At 30.6% G+C, this 15,589-nt stretch overlaps 1 protein-coding gene across 8 annotated transcripts in view; it reads right to left on the bottom strand.

Moving 5' to 3' along the window:
* RBKS (ribokinase) overlaps positions 1-15,589 on the bottom strand; it is a 107,905-nt gene that overhangs the window by 66,980 nt on the left and 25,336 nt on the right. For all 8 annotated transcript variants that reach the window (XR_008891744.1, XM_056568591.1, XM_056568589.1 and 5 more), the window contains exons 4-5: positions 13,438-13,501; positions 10,906-10,968 (exon numbers count right to left, since the gene is read on the bottom strand). Coding sequence is in view for 7 of the 8 variants with exons in the window: in XM_056568591.1 (XP_056424566.1) it covers positions 10,906-10,968; positions 13,438-13,501 (127 nt within the window). In the remaining variant the exon portion in view is untranslated. The remainder of the gene's footprint in view (positions 1-10,905; positions 10,969-13,437; positions 13,502-15,589) is intronic.

The following is a 15,589-nucleotide window of genomic DNA, read 5'->3' as shown; positions in this document are numbered from 1 at the left end:
GTCTCTTATATATTACATTACTGTATATATTGGTGTCTCTTATATATTACATTACTGTATATTGGTGTCTCTTATATATTACATTACTGTATATATTGGTGTCTCTTATATATTACATTACTGTATATTGGTGTCTCTTATATATTACATTACTGTATATTGGTGTCTCTTATATATTACATTACTGTATATATTGGTGTCTATTATATATTACATTACTGTATATATTGGTGTCTCTTATTACATTACTGTATATATTGGTGTCTCTTATATATTACATTACTGTATATATTGGTGTCTCTTATATATTACATTACTGTATATTGGTGTCTCTTATATATTACATTACTGTATATATTGGTGTCTATTATATATTACATTATTGTGTATATTGGTGTCTCATATATTACATTACTGTATATTGGCGTCTCATATATTACATTACTGTATATATTGGTGTCTATTATATATTACATTATTGTATATTGGTGTCTCTTATATATTACATTACTGTATATTGGTGTCTCTTATATATTACATTACTGTATATTGGTGTCTCTTATATATTACATTACTGTATATTGGTGTCTCTTATATATTACATTACTGTATATATTGTGTCTCTTATATATTACATTACTGTATATATTGGTGTCTCTTATATATCACATTACTGTATATTGGTGTCTCTTATATATTACATTACTGTATATTTGTGTTTCTTATATATTACATTACTGTATATATTGGTGTCTCTTATATATTACATTACTGTATATATTGGTGTCTCATATATTACATTACTGTATATATTGGCGTCTCATATATTACATTACTGTATATATTGGCGTCTCTTATATATCACATTACTGTATATATTGGTGTCTCATATATTACATTACTGTATATATTGGTGTCTCTTATATATTACATTACTGTATATTGGTGTCTCTTATATATTACATTACTGTATATTGGTGTCTCTTATATATTACATTACTGTATATATTGGTGTCTCTTATATATTACATTACTGTATATTGGTGTCTCTTATATATTACATTACTGTATATATTGGTGTCTCTTATATATCACATTACTGTATATATTGGTGTCTCTTATGACATTACTGTATATATTGGTGTCTCTTATATATTACATTACTGTATATATTGTGTCTCTTATATATTACATTACTGTATATATTGGTGTCTCTTATATATGACATTACTGTATATATTGGTGTCTCTTATATATTACATTACTGTATATTGGTGTCTCTTATATATTACATTACTGTATATATTGTGTCTCTTATATATGACATTACTGTATATATTGGTGTCTCTTATATATTACATTACTGTATATTGGTGTCTCTTATATATTACATTACTGTATATTGGTGTCTCTTATATATTACATTACTGTATATATTGGTGTCTCTTATATATGACATTACTGTATATATTGGTGTCTCTTATATATTACATTACTGTATATTGGTGTCTCATATTACATTACTGTATATATTGGTGTCTCATATTACATTACTGTATATATTGGTGTCTCTTATATATTACATTACTGTATATATTGGTGTCTCTTATATATTACATTACTGTATATATTGGTGTCTCTTATATATTACATTACTGTATATATTGGTGTCTCATATTACATTACTGTATATATTGGTGTCTCATATTACATTACTGTATATATTGGTGTCTCTTATATATCACATTACTGTATATTGGTGTCTCTTATATATTACATTACTGTATATATTGGTGTCTCTTATATATTACATTACTGTATATATTGATGTCTCTTATATATTACATTACTGTATATATTGGTGTCTCTTATATATTACATTACTGTATATATTGGTGTCTCTTATGACATTACTGTATATATTGTGTCTCTTATATATTACATTACTGTATATTGGTGTCTCTTATATATTACATTACTGTATATATTGGTGTCTCTTATATATTACATTACTGTATATTGGTGTCTATTATATATTACATTACTGTATATATTGGTGTCTCTTATATATTACATTACTGTATATCTTGGTGTCTCTTATATATTACATTACTGTATATATTGGTGTCTCATATATATTACATTACTGTATATATTGGCGTCTCTTATATATTACATTACTGTATATTGGCGTCTCATATATTACATTACTGTATATATTGGCGTCTCTTATATATTACATTACTGTATATTGGTGTCTCTTATATATTACATTACTGTATATTGGCGTCTCATATATATTACATTACTGTATATATTGGCGTCTCTTATATATTACATTACTGTATATTGGCGTCTCTTATATATTACATTACTGTATATTGGTGTCTCTTATATATTACATTACTGTACATTGGTGTCTCTTATATATTACATTACTGTACATTGGTGTCTCTTATATATTACATTATTGTATATATTGGTGTCTCATATATCACATTACTGTATATATTGGTGTCTCTTATATATTACATTACTGTATATATTGGTGTCTCATATATTACATTACTGTATATATTGGTGTCTCTTATATATTACATTACTGTATATATTGGTGTCTCTTATATATTACATTACTGTATATATTGGTGTCTCTTATATATGACATTACTGTATATTGGTGTCTCTTATATATAACATTACTGTATATATTGGTGTCTCTTATATATTACATTACTGTATATATTGGTGTCTCTTATATATTACATTACTGTATATATTGGTGTCTCTTATATATGACATTACTGTATATATTGGTGTCTCTTATATATTACATTATTGTATATTGGTGTCTCTTATATATTACATTACTGTATATATTGGTGTCTCTTATATATCACATTACTGTATATATTGGTGTCTCTTATATATTACATTACTGTATATTGGTGTCTCTTATATATGACATTACTGTATATATTGGTGTCTCTTATATATCACATTACTGTATATATTGGTGTCTCTTATATATTACATTACTGTATATTGGTGTCTCTTATATATTACATTACTGTATATTGGTGTCTCTTATATATTACATTACTGTATATTGGTGTCTCTTATATATTACATTACTGTATATTGGTGTCTCTTATATTACATTACTGTATATATTGGTGTCTCTTATATATTACATTACTGTATATTGGTGTCTCTTATATATTACATTACTGTATATTGGTGTCTCTTATATATTACATTACTGTATATATTGGTGTCTCTTATATATTACATTACTGTATATTGGTGTCTCTTATATATTACATTACTGTATATTGGTGTCTCTTATATATTACATTACTGTATATATTGGTGTCTCTTATATATTACATTACTGTATATTGGTGTCTCTTATATATTACATTACTGTATATATTGGTGTCTCATATATTACATTACTGTATATATTGGTGTCTCTTATATATTACATTACTGTATATATTGGTGTCTCTTATATATTACATTACTGTATATTGGTGTCTCTTATATATTACATTACTGTATATTGGTGTCTCTTATATATTACATTACTGTATATATTGGTGTCTCCTATATATTACATTACTGTATATATTGGTGTCTCTTATATATTACATTACTGTATATATTGGTGTCTATTATATATTACATTACTGTATATATTGGTGTCTCTTATATATTACATTACTGTATATTGGTGTCTCTTATATATTACATTACTGTATATATTGGTGTCTCATATATTACATTACTGTATATATTGGTGTCTCTTATATATTACATTACTGTATATTGGTGTCTCTTATATATTACATTACTGTATATTGGTGTCTCATATATTACATTACTGTATATATTGGTGTCTCTTATATATTACATTACTGTATATTGGTGTCTCTTATATATTACATTACTGTATATATTGGTGTCTCTTATATATTACATTACTGTATATTGGTGTCTCTTATATATGACATTACTGTATATTGGTGTCTCTTATATATTACATTACTGTATATTGGTGTCTCTTATATATTACATTACTGTATATTGGTGTCTCTTATATATTACATTACTGTATATTGGTGTCTCTTATATATTACATTACTGTATATATTGGTGTCTCATATTACATTACTGTATATTGGTGTCTCTTATATATTACATTACTGTATATATTGTGTCTCTTATATATGACATTAGTGTATATATTGGTGTCTCTTATATATTACATTACTGTATATATTGGTGTCTCATATTACATTACTGTATATATTGGTGTCTCTTATATATTACATTACTGTATATATTGGTGTCTCATATATTACATTACTGTATATATTGGTGTCTCTTATATATTACATTACTGTATATATTGGTGTCTCATATTACATTACTGTATATATTGGTGTCTCTTATATATTACATTACTGTATATATTGGTGTCTCTTATATATGACATTACTGTATATATTGGTGTCTCTTATATTTTACATTACTGTATATATTGGTGTCTCTTATATATTACATTACTGTATATATTGGTGTCTCTTACATATTACATTACTGTATATATTGGTGTCTCTTATATATTACATTACTGTATATATTGTGTCTCTTATATATTACATTACTGTATATATTGGTGTCTCTTATATATTACATTACTGTATATTGGTGTCTCTTATATATGATATTACTGTATATATTGGTGTCTCTTATATATGACATTACTGTATATATTGGTGTCTCATATATTACATTACTGTATATATTGGTGTCTCTTATATATTACATTACTGTATATATTGGTGTCTCATATTACATTACTGTATATATTGGTGTCTCTTATATATTACATTACTGTATATATTGGTGTCTCTTATATATGACATTACTGTATATATTGGTGTCTCATATTACATTACTGTATATATTGGTGTCTCATATTACATTACTGTATATATTGGTGTCTCTTATATTTTACATTACTGTATATATTGGTGTCTCTTATATATTACATTACTGTATATATTGGTGTCTCTTATATATTACATTACTGTATATATTGGTGTCTCTTATATATTACATTACTGTATCTATTGGTGTCTCTTATATATTACATTACTGTATATATTGGTGTCTCTTACATATTACATTACTGTATATATTGGTGTCTCTTATATATTACATTACTGTATATATTGGTGTCTCTTATATATTACATTACTGTATATTGGCGTCTCTTATATATTACATTACTGTATATATTGGCGTCTCTTATATATGACATTACTGTATATATTGGCGTCTCTTATATATTACATTACTGTATATATTGGTGTCTCTTATATATGACATTACTGTATATTGGTGTCTCTTATATATTACATTACTGTATATATTGGTGTCTCTTATATATTACAATACTGTATATTGGTGTCTCTTATATATGACATTACTGTATATATTGTGTCTCTTATATATGACATTAGTGTATATATTGGTGTCTCATATTACATTACTGTATATATTGGTGTCTCTTATATATTACATTACTGTATATTGGTGTCTCTTATATATTACATTACTGTATATATTGGTGTCTCTTATATATTACATTACTGTATATATTGGTGTCTCATATATTACATTACTGTATATATTGGTGTCTCATATATTACATTACTGTATATATTGGTGTCTCTTATATATTACATTACTGTATATATTGGTGTCTCATATATTACATTACTGTATATATTGGTGTCTCATATATTACATTACTGTATATATTGGTGTCTCTTATATATTACATTACTGTATATATTGGTGTCTCTTATATATTACATTACTGTATATTGGTGTCTCTTATATATTACATTACTGTATATTGGTGTCTCTTATATATTACATTACTGTATATATTGGTGTCTCCTATATATTACATTACTGTATATATTGGTGTCTCTTATATAATACATTACTGTATATTGGTGTCTCTTATATATTACATTACTGTATATATTGGTGTCTATTATATATTACATTACTGTATATATTGGTGTCTCTTATATATTACATTACTGTATATTGGTGTCTCTTATATATTACATTACTGTATATATTGGTGTCTCATATATTACATTACTGTATATATTGGTGTCTCTTATATATTACATTACTGTATATTGGTGTCTCATATATTACATTACTGTATATATTGGTGTCTCTTATATATTACATTACTGTATATTGGTGTCTCTTATATATTACATTACTGTATATATTGGTGTCTCTTATATATTACATTACTGTATATATTGGTGTCTCTTATATATTACATTACTGTATATTGGTGTCTCTTATATATTACATTACTGTATATTGGTGTCTCTTATATATTACATTACTGTATATTGGTGTCTCTTATATATTACATTACTGTATATATTGGTGTCTCTTATATATTACATTACTGTATATTGGTGTCTCTTATATATTACATTACTGTATATATTGGTGTCTCCTATATATTACATTACTGTATATATTGGTGTCTCTTATATAATACATTACTGTATATTGGTGTCTCTTATATATTACATTACTGTATATATTGGTGTCTATTATATATTACATTACTGTATATATTGGTGTCTCTTATATATTACATTACTGTATATTGGTGTCTCCTATATATTACATTACTGTATATATTGGTGTCTCTTATATAATACATTACTGTATATTGGTGTCTCTTATATATTACATTACTGTATATATTGGTGTCTATTATATATTACATTACTGTATATATTGGTGTCTCTTATATATTACATTACTGTATATTGGTGTCTCTTATATATTACATTACTGTATATATTGGTGTCTCATATATTACATTACTGTATATATTGGTGTCTCTTATATATTACATTACTGTATATTGGTGTCTCATATATTACATTACTGTATATATTGGTGTCTCTTATATATTACATTACTGTATATTGGTGTCTCTTATATATTACATTACTGTATATATTGGTGTCTCTTATATATTACATTACTGTATATATTGGTGTCTCTTATATATTACATTACTGTATATTGGTGTCTCTTATATATTACATTACTGTATATTGGTGTCTCTTATATATTACATTACTGTATATTGGTGTCTCTTATATATTACATTACTGTATATATTGGTGTCTCTTATATATTACATTACTGTATATATTGTGTCTCTTATATATGACATTAGTGTATATATTGGTGTCTCTTATATATTACATTACTGTATATATTGGTGTCTCATATTACATTACTGTATATATTGGTGTCTCTTATATATTACATTACTGTATATATTGGTGTCTCATATATTACATTACTGTATATATTGGTGTCTCTTATATATTACATTACTGTATATATTGGTGTCTCTTATATATGACATTACTGTATATATTGGTGTCTCTTATATTTTACATTACTGTATATATTGGTGTCTCTTATATATTACATTACTGTATATATTGGTGTCTCTTACATATTACATTACTGTATATATTGGTGTCTCTTATATATTACATTACTGTATATATTGGTGTCTCTTATATATTACATTACTGTATATTGGTGTCTCTTATATATGACATTACTGTATATATTGGTGTCTCTTATATATGACATTACTGTATATATTGGTGTCTCTTATATATTACATTACTGTATATATTGGTGTCTCATATTACATTACTGTATATATTGGTGTCTCTTATATATTACATTACTGTATATATTGGTGTCTCTTATATATGACATTACTGTATATATTGGTGTCTCATATTACATTACTGTATATATTGGTGTCTCATATTACATTACTGTATATATTGGTGTCTCTTATATTTTACATTACTGTATATATTGGTGTCTCTTATATATTACATTACTGTATATATTGGTGTCTCTTATATATTACATTACTGTATATATTGGTGTCTCTTACATATTACATTACTGTATATATTGGTGTCTCTTATATATTACATTACTGTATATATTGGTGTCTCTTATATATTACATTACTGTATATTGGCGTCTCTTATATATTACATTACTGTATATATTGGCGTCTCTTATATATGACATTACTGTATATATTGGCGTCTCTTATATATTACATTACTGTATATATTGGTGTCTCTTATATATGACATTACTGTATATTGGTGTCTCTTATATATTACATTACTGTATATATTGGTGTCTCTTATATATTACAATACTGTATATTGGTGTCTCTTATATATGACATTACTGTATATATTGTGTCTCTTATATATGACATTACTGTATATTGGTGTCTCTTATATATTACATTACTGTATATATTGGTGTCTCTTATATATGACATTACTGTATATATTGTGTCTCTTATATATTACATTACTGTATATATTGTGTCTCTTATATATTACATTACTGTATATTGGTGTCTCTTATATATTACATTACTGTATATATTGGTGTCTCATATATTACATTACTGTATATTGGTGTCTCTTATATATTACATTACTGTATATATTGGTGTCTCTTATATATTACATTACTGTATATATTGGTGTCTCTTATATATTACATTACTGTATATATTGGTGTCTCTTATATATTACGTTACTGTATATATTGGTGTCTCTTATATATTACATTACTGTATATATTGGTGTCTCATATATTACATTACTGTATATATTGGTGTCTCATATTACATTACTGTATATATTGGTGTCTCATATTACATTACTGTATATATTGGTGTCTCTTATATATTACATTACTGTATATATTGGTGTCTCTTATATATGACATTACTGTATATATTGGTGTCTCTTATATTTTACATTACTGTATATATTGGTGTCTCTTATATATTACATTACTGTATATATTGGTGTCTCTTACATATTACATTACTGTATATATTGGTGTCTCTTATATATTACATTACTGTATATATTGGTGTCTCTTATATATTACATTACTGTATATTGGTGTCTCTTATATATTACATTACTGTATATATTGGTGTCTCTTATATATGACATTACTGTATATATTGGTGTCTCATATATTACATTACTGTATATATTGGTGTCTCTTATATATTACATTACTGTATATATTGGTGTCTCATATTACATTACTGTATATATTGGTGTCTCTTATATATTACATTACTGTATATATTGGTGTCTCTTATATATGACATTACTGTATATATTGGTGTCTCATATTACATTACTGTATATATTGGTGTCTCATATTACATTACTGTATATATTGGTGTCTCTTATATTTTACATTACTGTATATATTGGTGTCTCTTATATATTACATTACTGTATATATTGGTGTCTCTTATATATTACATTACTGTATATTGGCGTCTCTTATATATTACATTACTGTATATATTGGTGTCTCTTATATATGACATTACTGTATATATTGGCGTCTCTTATATATTACATTACTGTATATATTGGTGTCTCTTATATATGACATTACTGTATATTGGTGTCTCTTATATATTACATTACTGTATATATTGGTGTCTCTTATATATTACAATACTGTATATTGGTGTCTCTTATATATGACATTACTGTATATATTGTGTCTCTTATATATGACATTAGTGTATATATTGGTGTCTCATATTACATTACTGTATATATTGTGTCTCTTATATATGACATTACTGTATATTGGTGTCTCTTATATATTACATTACTGTATATATTGGTGTCTCTTATATATGACATTACTGTATATATTGTGTCTCTTATATATTACATTACTGTATATATTGGTGTCTCATATATTACATTACTGTATATATTGTGTCTCTTATATATTACATTACTGTATATTGGTGTCTCTTATATATTACATTACTGTATATATTGGTGTCTCTTATATATTACATTACTGTATATATTGGTGTCTCTCATATATTACATTACTGTATATTGGTGTCTCTTATATATTACATTACTGTATATATTGGTGTCTCTTATATATGACATTACTGTATATATTGGTGTCTCTTATATATTACATTACTGTATATTGGTGTCTCTTATATATCACATTACTGTATATATTGGTGTCTCTCATATATCACATTACTGTATATTGGTGTCTCTTATATATGACATTACTGTATATTGGTGTCTCTTATATATTACATTACTGTATATATTGGTGTCTCTTATATATTACATTACTGTATATATTGGTGTCTCTTATATTTCACATTACTGTATATTGGTGTATCTTATATATTACATTACTGTATATTGGTGTCTCTTATATATGACATTACTGTATATATTGGTGTCTCTTATATATGACATTACTGTATATTGGTGTCTCTTATATATCACATTACTGTATATATTGGTGTCTCTTATATATGACATTACTGTATATATTGGTGTCTCTTATATATGACATTACTGTATATATTGGTGTCTCTTATATATTACATTACTGTATATATTGGTGTCTCTTATATATTACATTACTGTATATATTGGTGTCTCTTATATATTATATTACTGTATATATTGGTGTCTCTTATATATTACATTACTGTATATATTGGTGTCTCTTATATATGACATTACTGTATATATTGGTGTCTCTTATATATGACATTACTGTATATATTGGTGTCTCTTATATATGACATTACTGTATATTGGTGTCTCTTATATATGACATTACTGTATATATTGGTGTCTCTTATATATGACATTACTGTTATTTTTGTATTTTCTTCACCTTCTGCATTGACAATGATGGAGGCGGCTCCGGTGGCGGCTGCTCCGGTCTGGAAGACAAAGTCTGTAAGAGAAGAAGAGCCGGCGATGACCACGTGTGCGCCCCCTCCTGACGTGTAACGTGGACGCGCAGGACATGGATAATCATAGGAATATTAAAACCTGAGCCTGAGACCGCTCCAGAAATCCTGCTCCGACCACATCAGTCAGGGGGCGGCGCGCCGGGCCAAAATTTAAGAATTTCAATGATATTTATAGAGAACAGATGGGAAAAGTGGCGGAGAGGGCAAAATACGGAGGGATAACCTCACAGAGCGGAGGACGGGTCTAAGGGAAAGAGAGCCCTAACGGGGACAGGAAAATGATGGGAGCTGTAGTATTCAATGTAGTCATACTGGCAAAGGTAATGAGAGGCTGAAATAATCTGTGCTGCTGTGGGACTCTGCTCCATTTCCTTTTAAAGCGATACTCCACCGGAATTTTTTTTTTTTTAAATCAACTGGTGCCAGAAAGTTACAGATTTGTAAATTATTTCTATTAAAAAAATCTTAAAGGGGTATTCCAGGAAAAAACGATATATATATATATATATATATATATATATATATCTATAATCAACTGGCTCCAGAAAGTTAAGCAGATTTGTAAATTACTTCTATTAAAAAATCTTAATCCTTTCAATAATTATCAGCTGCTGAAGTTGAGTTGTTTTCTGCCTGGCAACAGTGCTCTCTGCTGACATCTCTGCTTGTCTCGGGAACTGCACAGAGTAGAAGAGGTTTGCTATGGGGATTTACTTCTAAACTGGACAGTTCCCGAGACAGGTGTCATCAGAGAGCACTTAGACAGAAAAGAACAACTCAACTTCAGCAACTCATAAGTACTGAAAGGATTAAGATTTTTTAATAGAAGTAATTTACAAATCTGTTTAACTTTCTGGAGCCAGTTGATATATGAAAAAAAGTTTTTTTTCCTGGATAACCCCTTTAATCCTTCCAGTACTTTGCATTTCCTTTTTGCCTGACCTCAGTGCTCACTACTGACACCTCTGTCCATGTCAGGAACTGTCTGGAGCAGGAGAGGTTTGCTATGGGGATTTGCTCCTACTCTGGACAGTTCCTAAAATGGACAGAGGTGTTAGGCAGAAAGGAAATTCAAAAATGAAAGAACTTCCTGTGGATCATAACAGCAGCTGATAAGTACTGGAAGGATTAAGATTTTTTTCATAGAAATAATTTACAAATCTGTTTAACTTTCTGGCACCAGTTGATAAAAAAAAAAAAAATGTTTTACAGTGGAGTACCCCTTTAAGCTTAGCTAGACTGTAGAAGAGCAGAGTTTCCCAACCAGGGTGTCTCCAGCTGTTGCAAAACTACAACTCCCAGCATGCCTGGACAGCCTTCGGCTGTCCAGGCATGCAGGGAGTTGTAGTTTGCAACATCTGGAGGCACCCTGGCTGGGAAACACTGCTGTAGAGTCATGATTCCTACAGTGCATAGTGCTAAACATTGTGCTGGATAGTTCTTATGGGGGCACACTGGTCACCTCCTATTGGCCGAAGGCTGTCCAGGCATGCAAGTAGTTGTAGTGTTTCAACAGCTGGAGGCACCCTGGTTGGGAAAGACTGCTGTAGAGTCATGACACCAACAGTGCATAGTGCTAAACATCGTGCTGGATATTCCTGCTCCCTTTTGCAGCTGCTGGGCAGATCTGAGCACACTGTAGAGTTCAGTGCATAGAGCTGAGGGTGTGTGTTTGCGGTCTCAGCCAATCAAAGCCCATCTCACACTGAACAGCTCTCGGCTGTGTGTAGCAGAGTGAGGGAGGAAGTTCTCCCCTGCAGAGCTTTAGGAAATAAGCACACTATATGTGCCACTGGACACCCTTTAATTCTCAGTCTAAAACTTCCTATAGGACCAACACACTTCTCTCTTGAAATACTGTGCTGCTCGACACCAGACTCCTCCCACTATGAATCTCTCAGTCCAGAAACTTCTATCCTGAAATACTTTGTTCTGCTGACGGAACCTGAATTTTTTTTTTCATATTAATTGGCTCCAGAAAGTTAAACAGATTTGGAAATTACTTCTATCAAAAAATCATAATCCTACCAGTACTTATCAGCTGCTGAAGTTTACTTGTTCTTGTCTGTCTGACCACAGTGCTCTCTGCTGACATCTCTGTCTGTCTCAGGAATTGTCCAGAGCAGGAGTGGTTTGCTATGGAGAGTTGCACCTACTCTGGACAGTTCCTGAAACAGACAGAGGTGTCAGCAGAGAGCACTGTGGTCAGACAGAAAAGAACAACTCAACTTCAGCAGCTGATAAGTACTAGTAGGATTAAAAATTTTAATAGAAGTAATTTATAAATCTGTTTAAGTTTCTGGAGCCAGTTGATATGAAAAAGATGTTTTTTCACCGGAGTACCCCTTTAACTCTAAATCTGATGCCAGAGTAATTTCGCTCCTGAATTACTCTGTGCTGCTGTGCGCTGGCGCCTCGGAGGGGCCGTGCTCAGCGGTATATTCACCTACCTGTGCAGACGTTGTTCTTCTTAAAGTTTCCTATGTAATTGTTGCCAAAAGAATCCTCGCCGACCTGAAGCCAAAGAGAGAGAAACAAACTGGAATAAGACGCCCCAATAATATTGGAGACAGGTCAGACATAATGGAGAATAAGGCCTAAATGACAGCTCAAAACTAGGGCGAGGAAGGGTCACCTTTGTAGCTAGAGGGAATCTGTTATGGGGCACTGGGGACCACTTATGGGACACTGTATTTGTTATGGGGCACTGGTTAACTGGATTATGGGGCACCATATCTGTTGTAAGGAAATTGTTAACTGGGTTATGGGGCACTGGTTAACACTTATGGGGGACTGTATCTGTTATGGGGCACTGGTTAACACTTATGGGGGGACTGTATCTGTTATGGGGCACTGGTTAACACTTATGGAGGACTGTATCTGTTATGGGGCACTGGTTAACACTTATGGGGGGACTGTATCTGTTATGGGGCACTGGTTAACACTTATGGGGGACTGTATCTGTTATGGGGCACTGGTTAACACTTATGGGGGGGCTGTATCTGTTATGGGGCACTGGTTAACACTTATGGAGGACTGTATCTGTTATGGGGCACTGGTTAACACTTATGGGGGACTGTATCTGTTATGGGGCACTGGTTAACACTTATGGGGGACTGTATCTGTTATGGGGCACTGGTTAACACTTATGGGGGACTGTATCTGTTATGGGGCACTGGTTTACACTTATGGGGGACTGTATCTGTTATGGGGCACTGGTTAACACTTATGGAGGACTGTATCTGTTATGGGGCACTGGTTAACACTTATGGGGGACTGTATCTGTTATGGGGCACTGGTTAACACTTATGGGGGACTGTATCTGTTATGGGGCACTGGTTAACACTTATGGAGGACTGTATCTGTTATGGGGCACTGGTTAACACTTATGGGGGGGCTGTATCTGTTATGGGGCACTGGTTAACACTTATGGGGGGGCTGTATCTGTTATGGGGCACTGGTTAACACTTATGGGGGGGCTGTATCTGTTATGGGGCACTGGTTAACTGGGTTATGGCGAATTGGTTAAATGGATTATGGGGCACTTTATCTGTTATAAGAAACTGCTTAACTGGGTTATGTGGCACTGTATTTGTTATGGGGCACTGGTTAATTAGGTTATGTGGCACTGTATCTGTTATGTGGCACTGTATCTGTTATGTGGCGCTGTATCTGTTATGGGCCACTGTATCTGTTATGGGGCACTGGTTAATTAGGTTATGTGGCACTGTATCTGTTATGTGGCACTGTATCTGTTATGTGGCACTGTATCTGTTATGTGGCACTGTATCTGTTATGGGCCACTGTATCTGTTATGGGGCACTGGTTAATTAGGTTATGTGGCACTGTATCTGTTATGTGGCACTGTATCTGTTATGTGGCACTGTATCTGTTATGTGGCGCTGTATCTGTTATGGGCCACTGTATCTGTTATGGGGCACTGGTTAATTAGGTTATGTGGCACTGTATCTGTTATGTGGCACTGTATCTGTTATGGGGCACTGTATCTGTTATGGGGCACTGGTTACTTGGTTATGGAGCACTGTACCTCTCATGGGGCAATACTTTAACACTTATGGGGCACAGTATTTGTTATGGGGCACAGTATTTGTTATGGGGCACTGTTTCGGTAATGGGGCACTGTTTTATTAAAAAAAAAATTTTAAGTATTTATTTAAGCATTTTACATAACAAGCAAAATGCTGTACAAACGAGATTATGGGGGCACTGTTTAACAATTATGGGGCAATGTATCTGTTATGGGGCACTGGTTAACAATTATGGGGCATTGATTAATTAGGTTATGTGGCACTGTATCTGTTATGTGACACTGTATCTGTTATGTGGCACTGTATCTGATATTGGGCACTGGTTACTTGGTTATGGAGGACTGTATCTCTCATGGGGCAATAGCCAACACTTATGGGGCACGGTAATTGTTATGGGGCACTGTATCTCTCATGGGGCAATAGCCAACGCTTATGGGGCACGGTAATTGTTATGGGGCACTGTATCTCTCATGGGGCAATAGCGAACGCTTATGGGGCACGGTAATTGTTATGGGGCACTGTATCAGTAATGGGGCAATAGCGAACGCTTATG

This window comes from Hyla sarda, chromosome 3 (genome assembly GCF_029499605.1).
Source record: "Hyla sarda isolate aHylSar1 chromosome 3, aHylSar1.hap1, whole genome shotgun sequence".
NCBI lineage: Eukaryota > Metazoa > Chordata > Amphibia > Anura > Hylidae > Hyla > Hyla sarda.
Note: the sequence above shows the minus strand (reverse complement) of the source record. Positions and strands in the feature narration are given on the sequence as shown.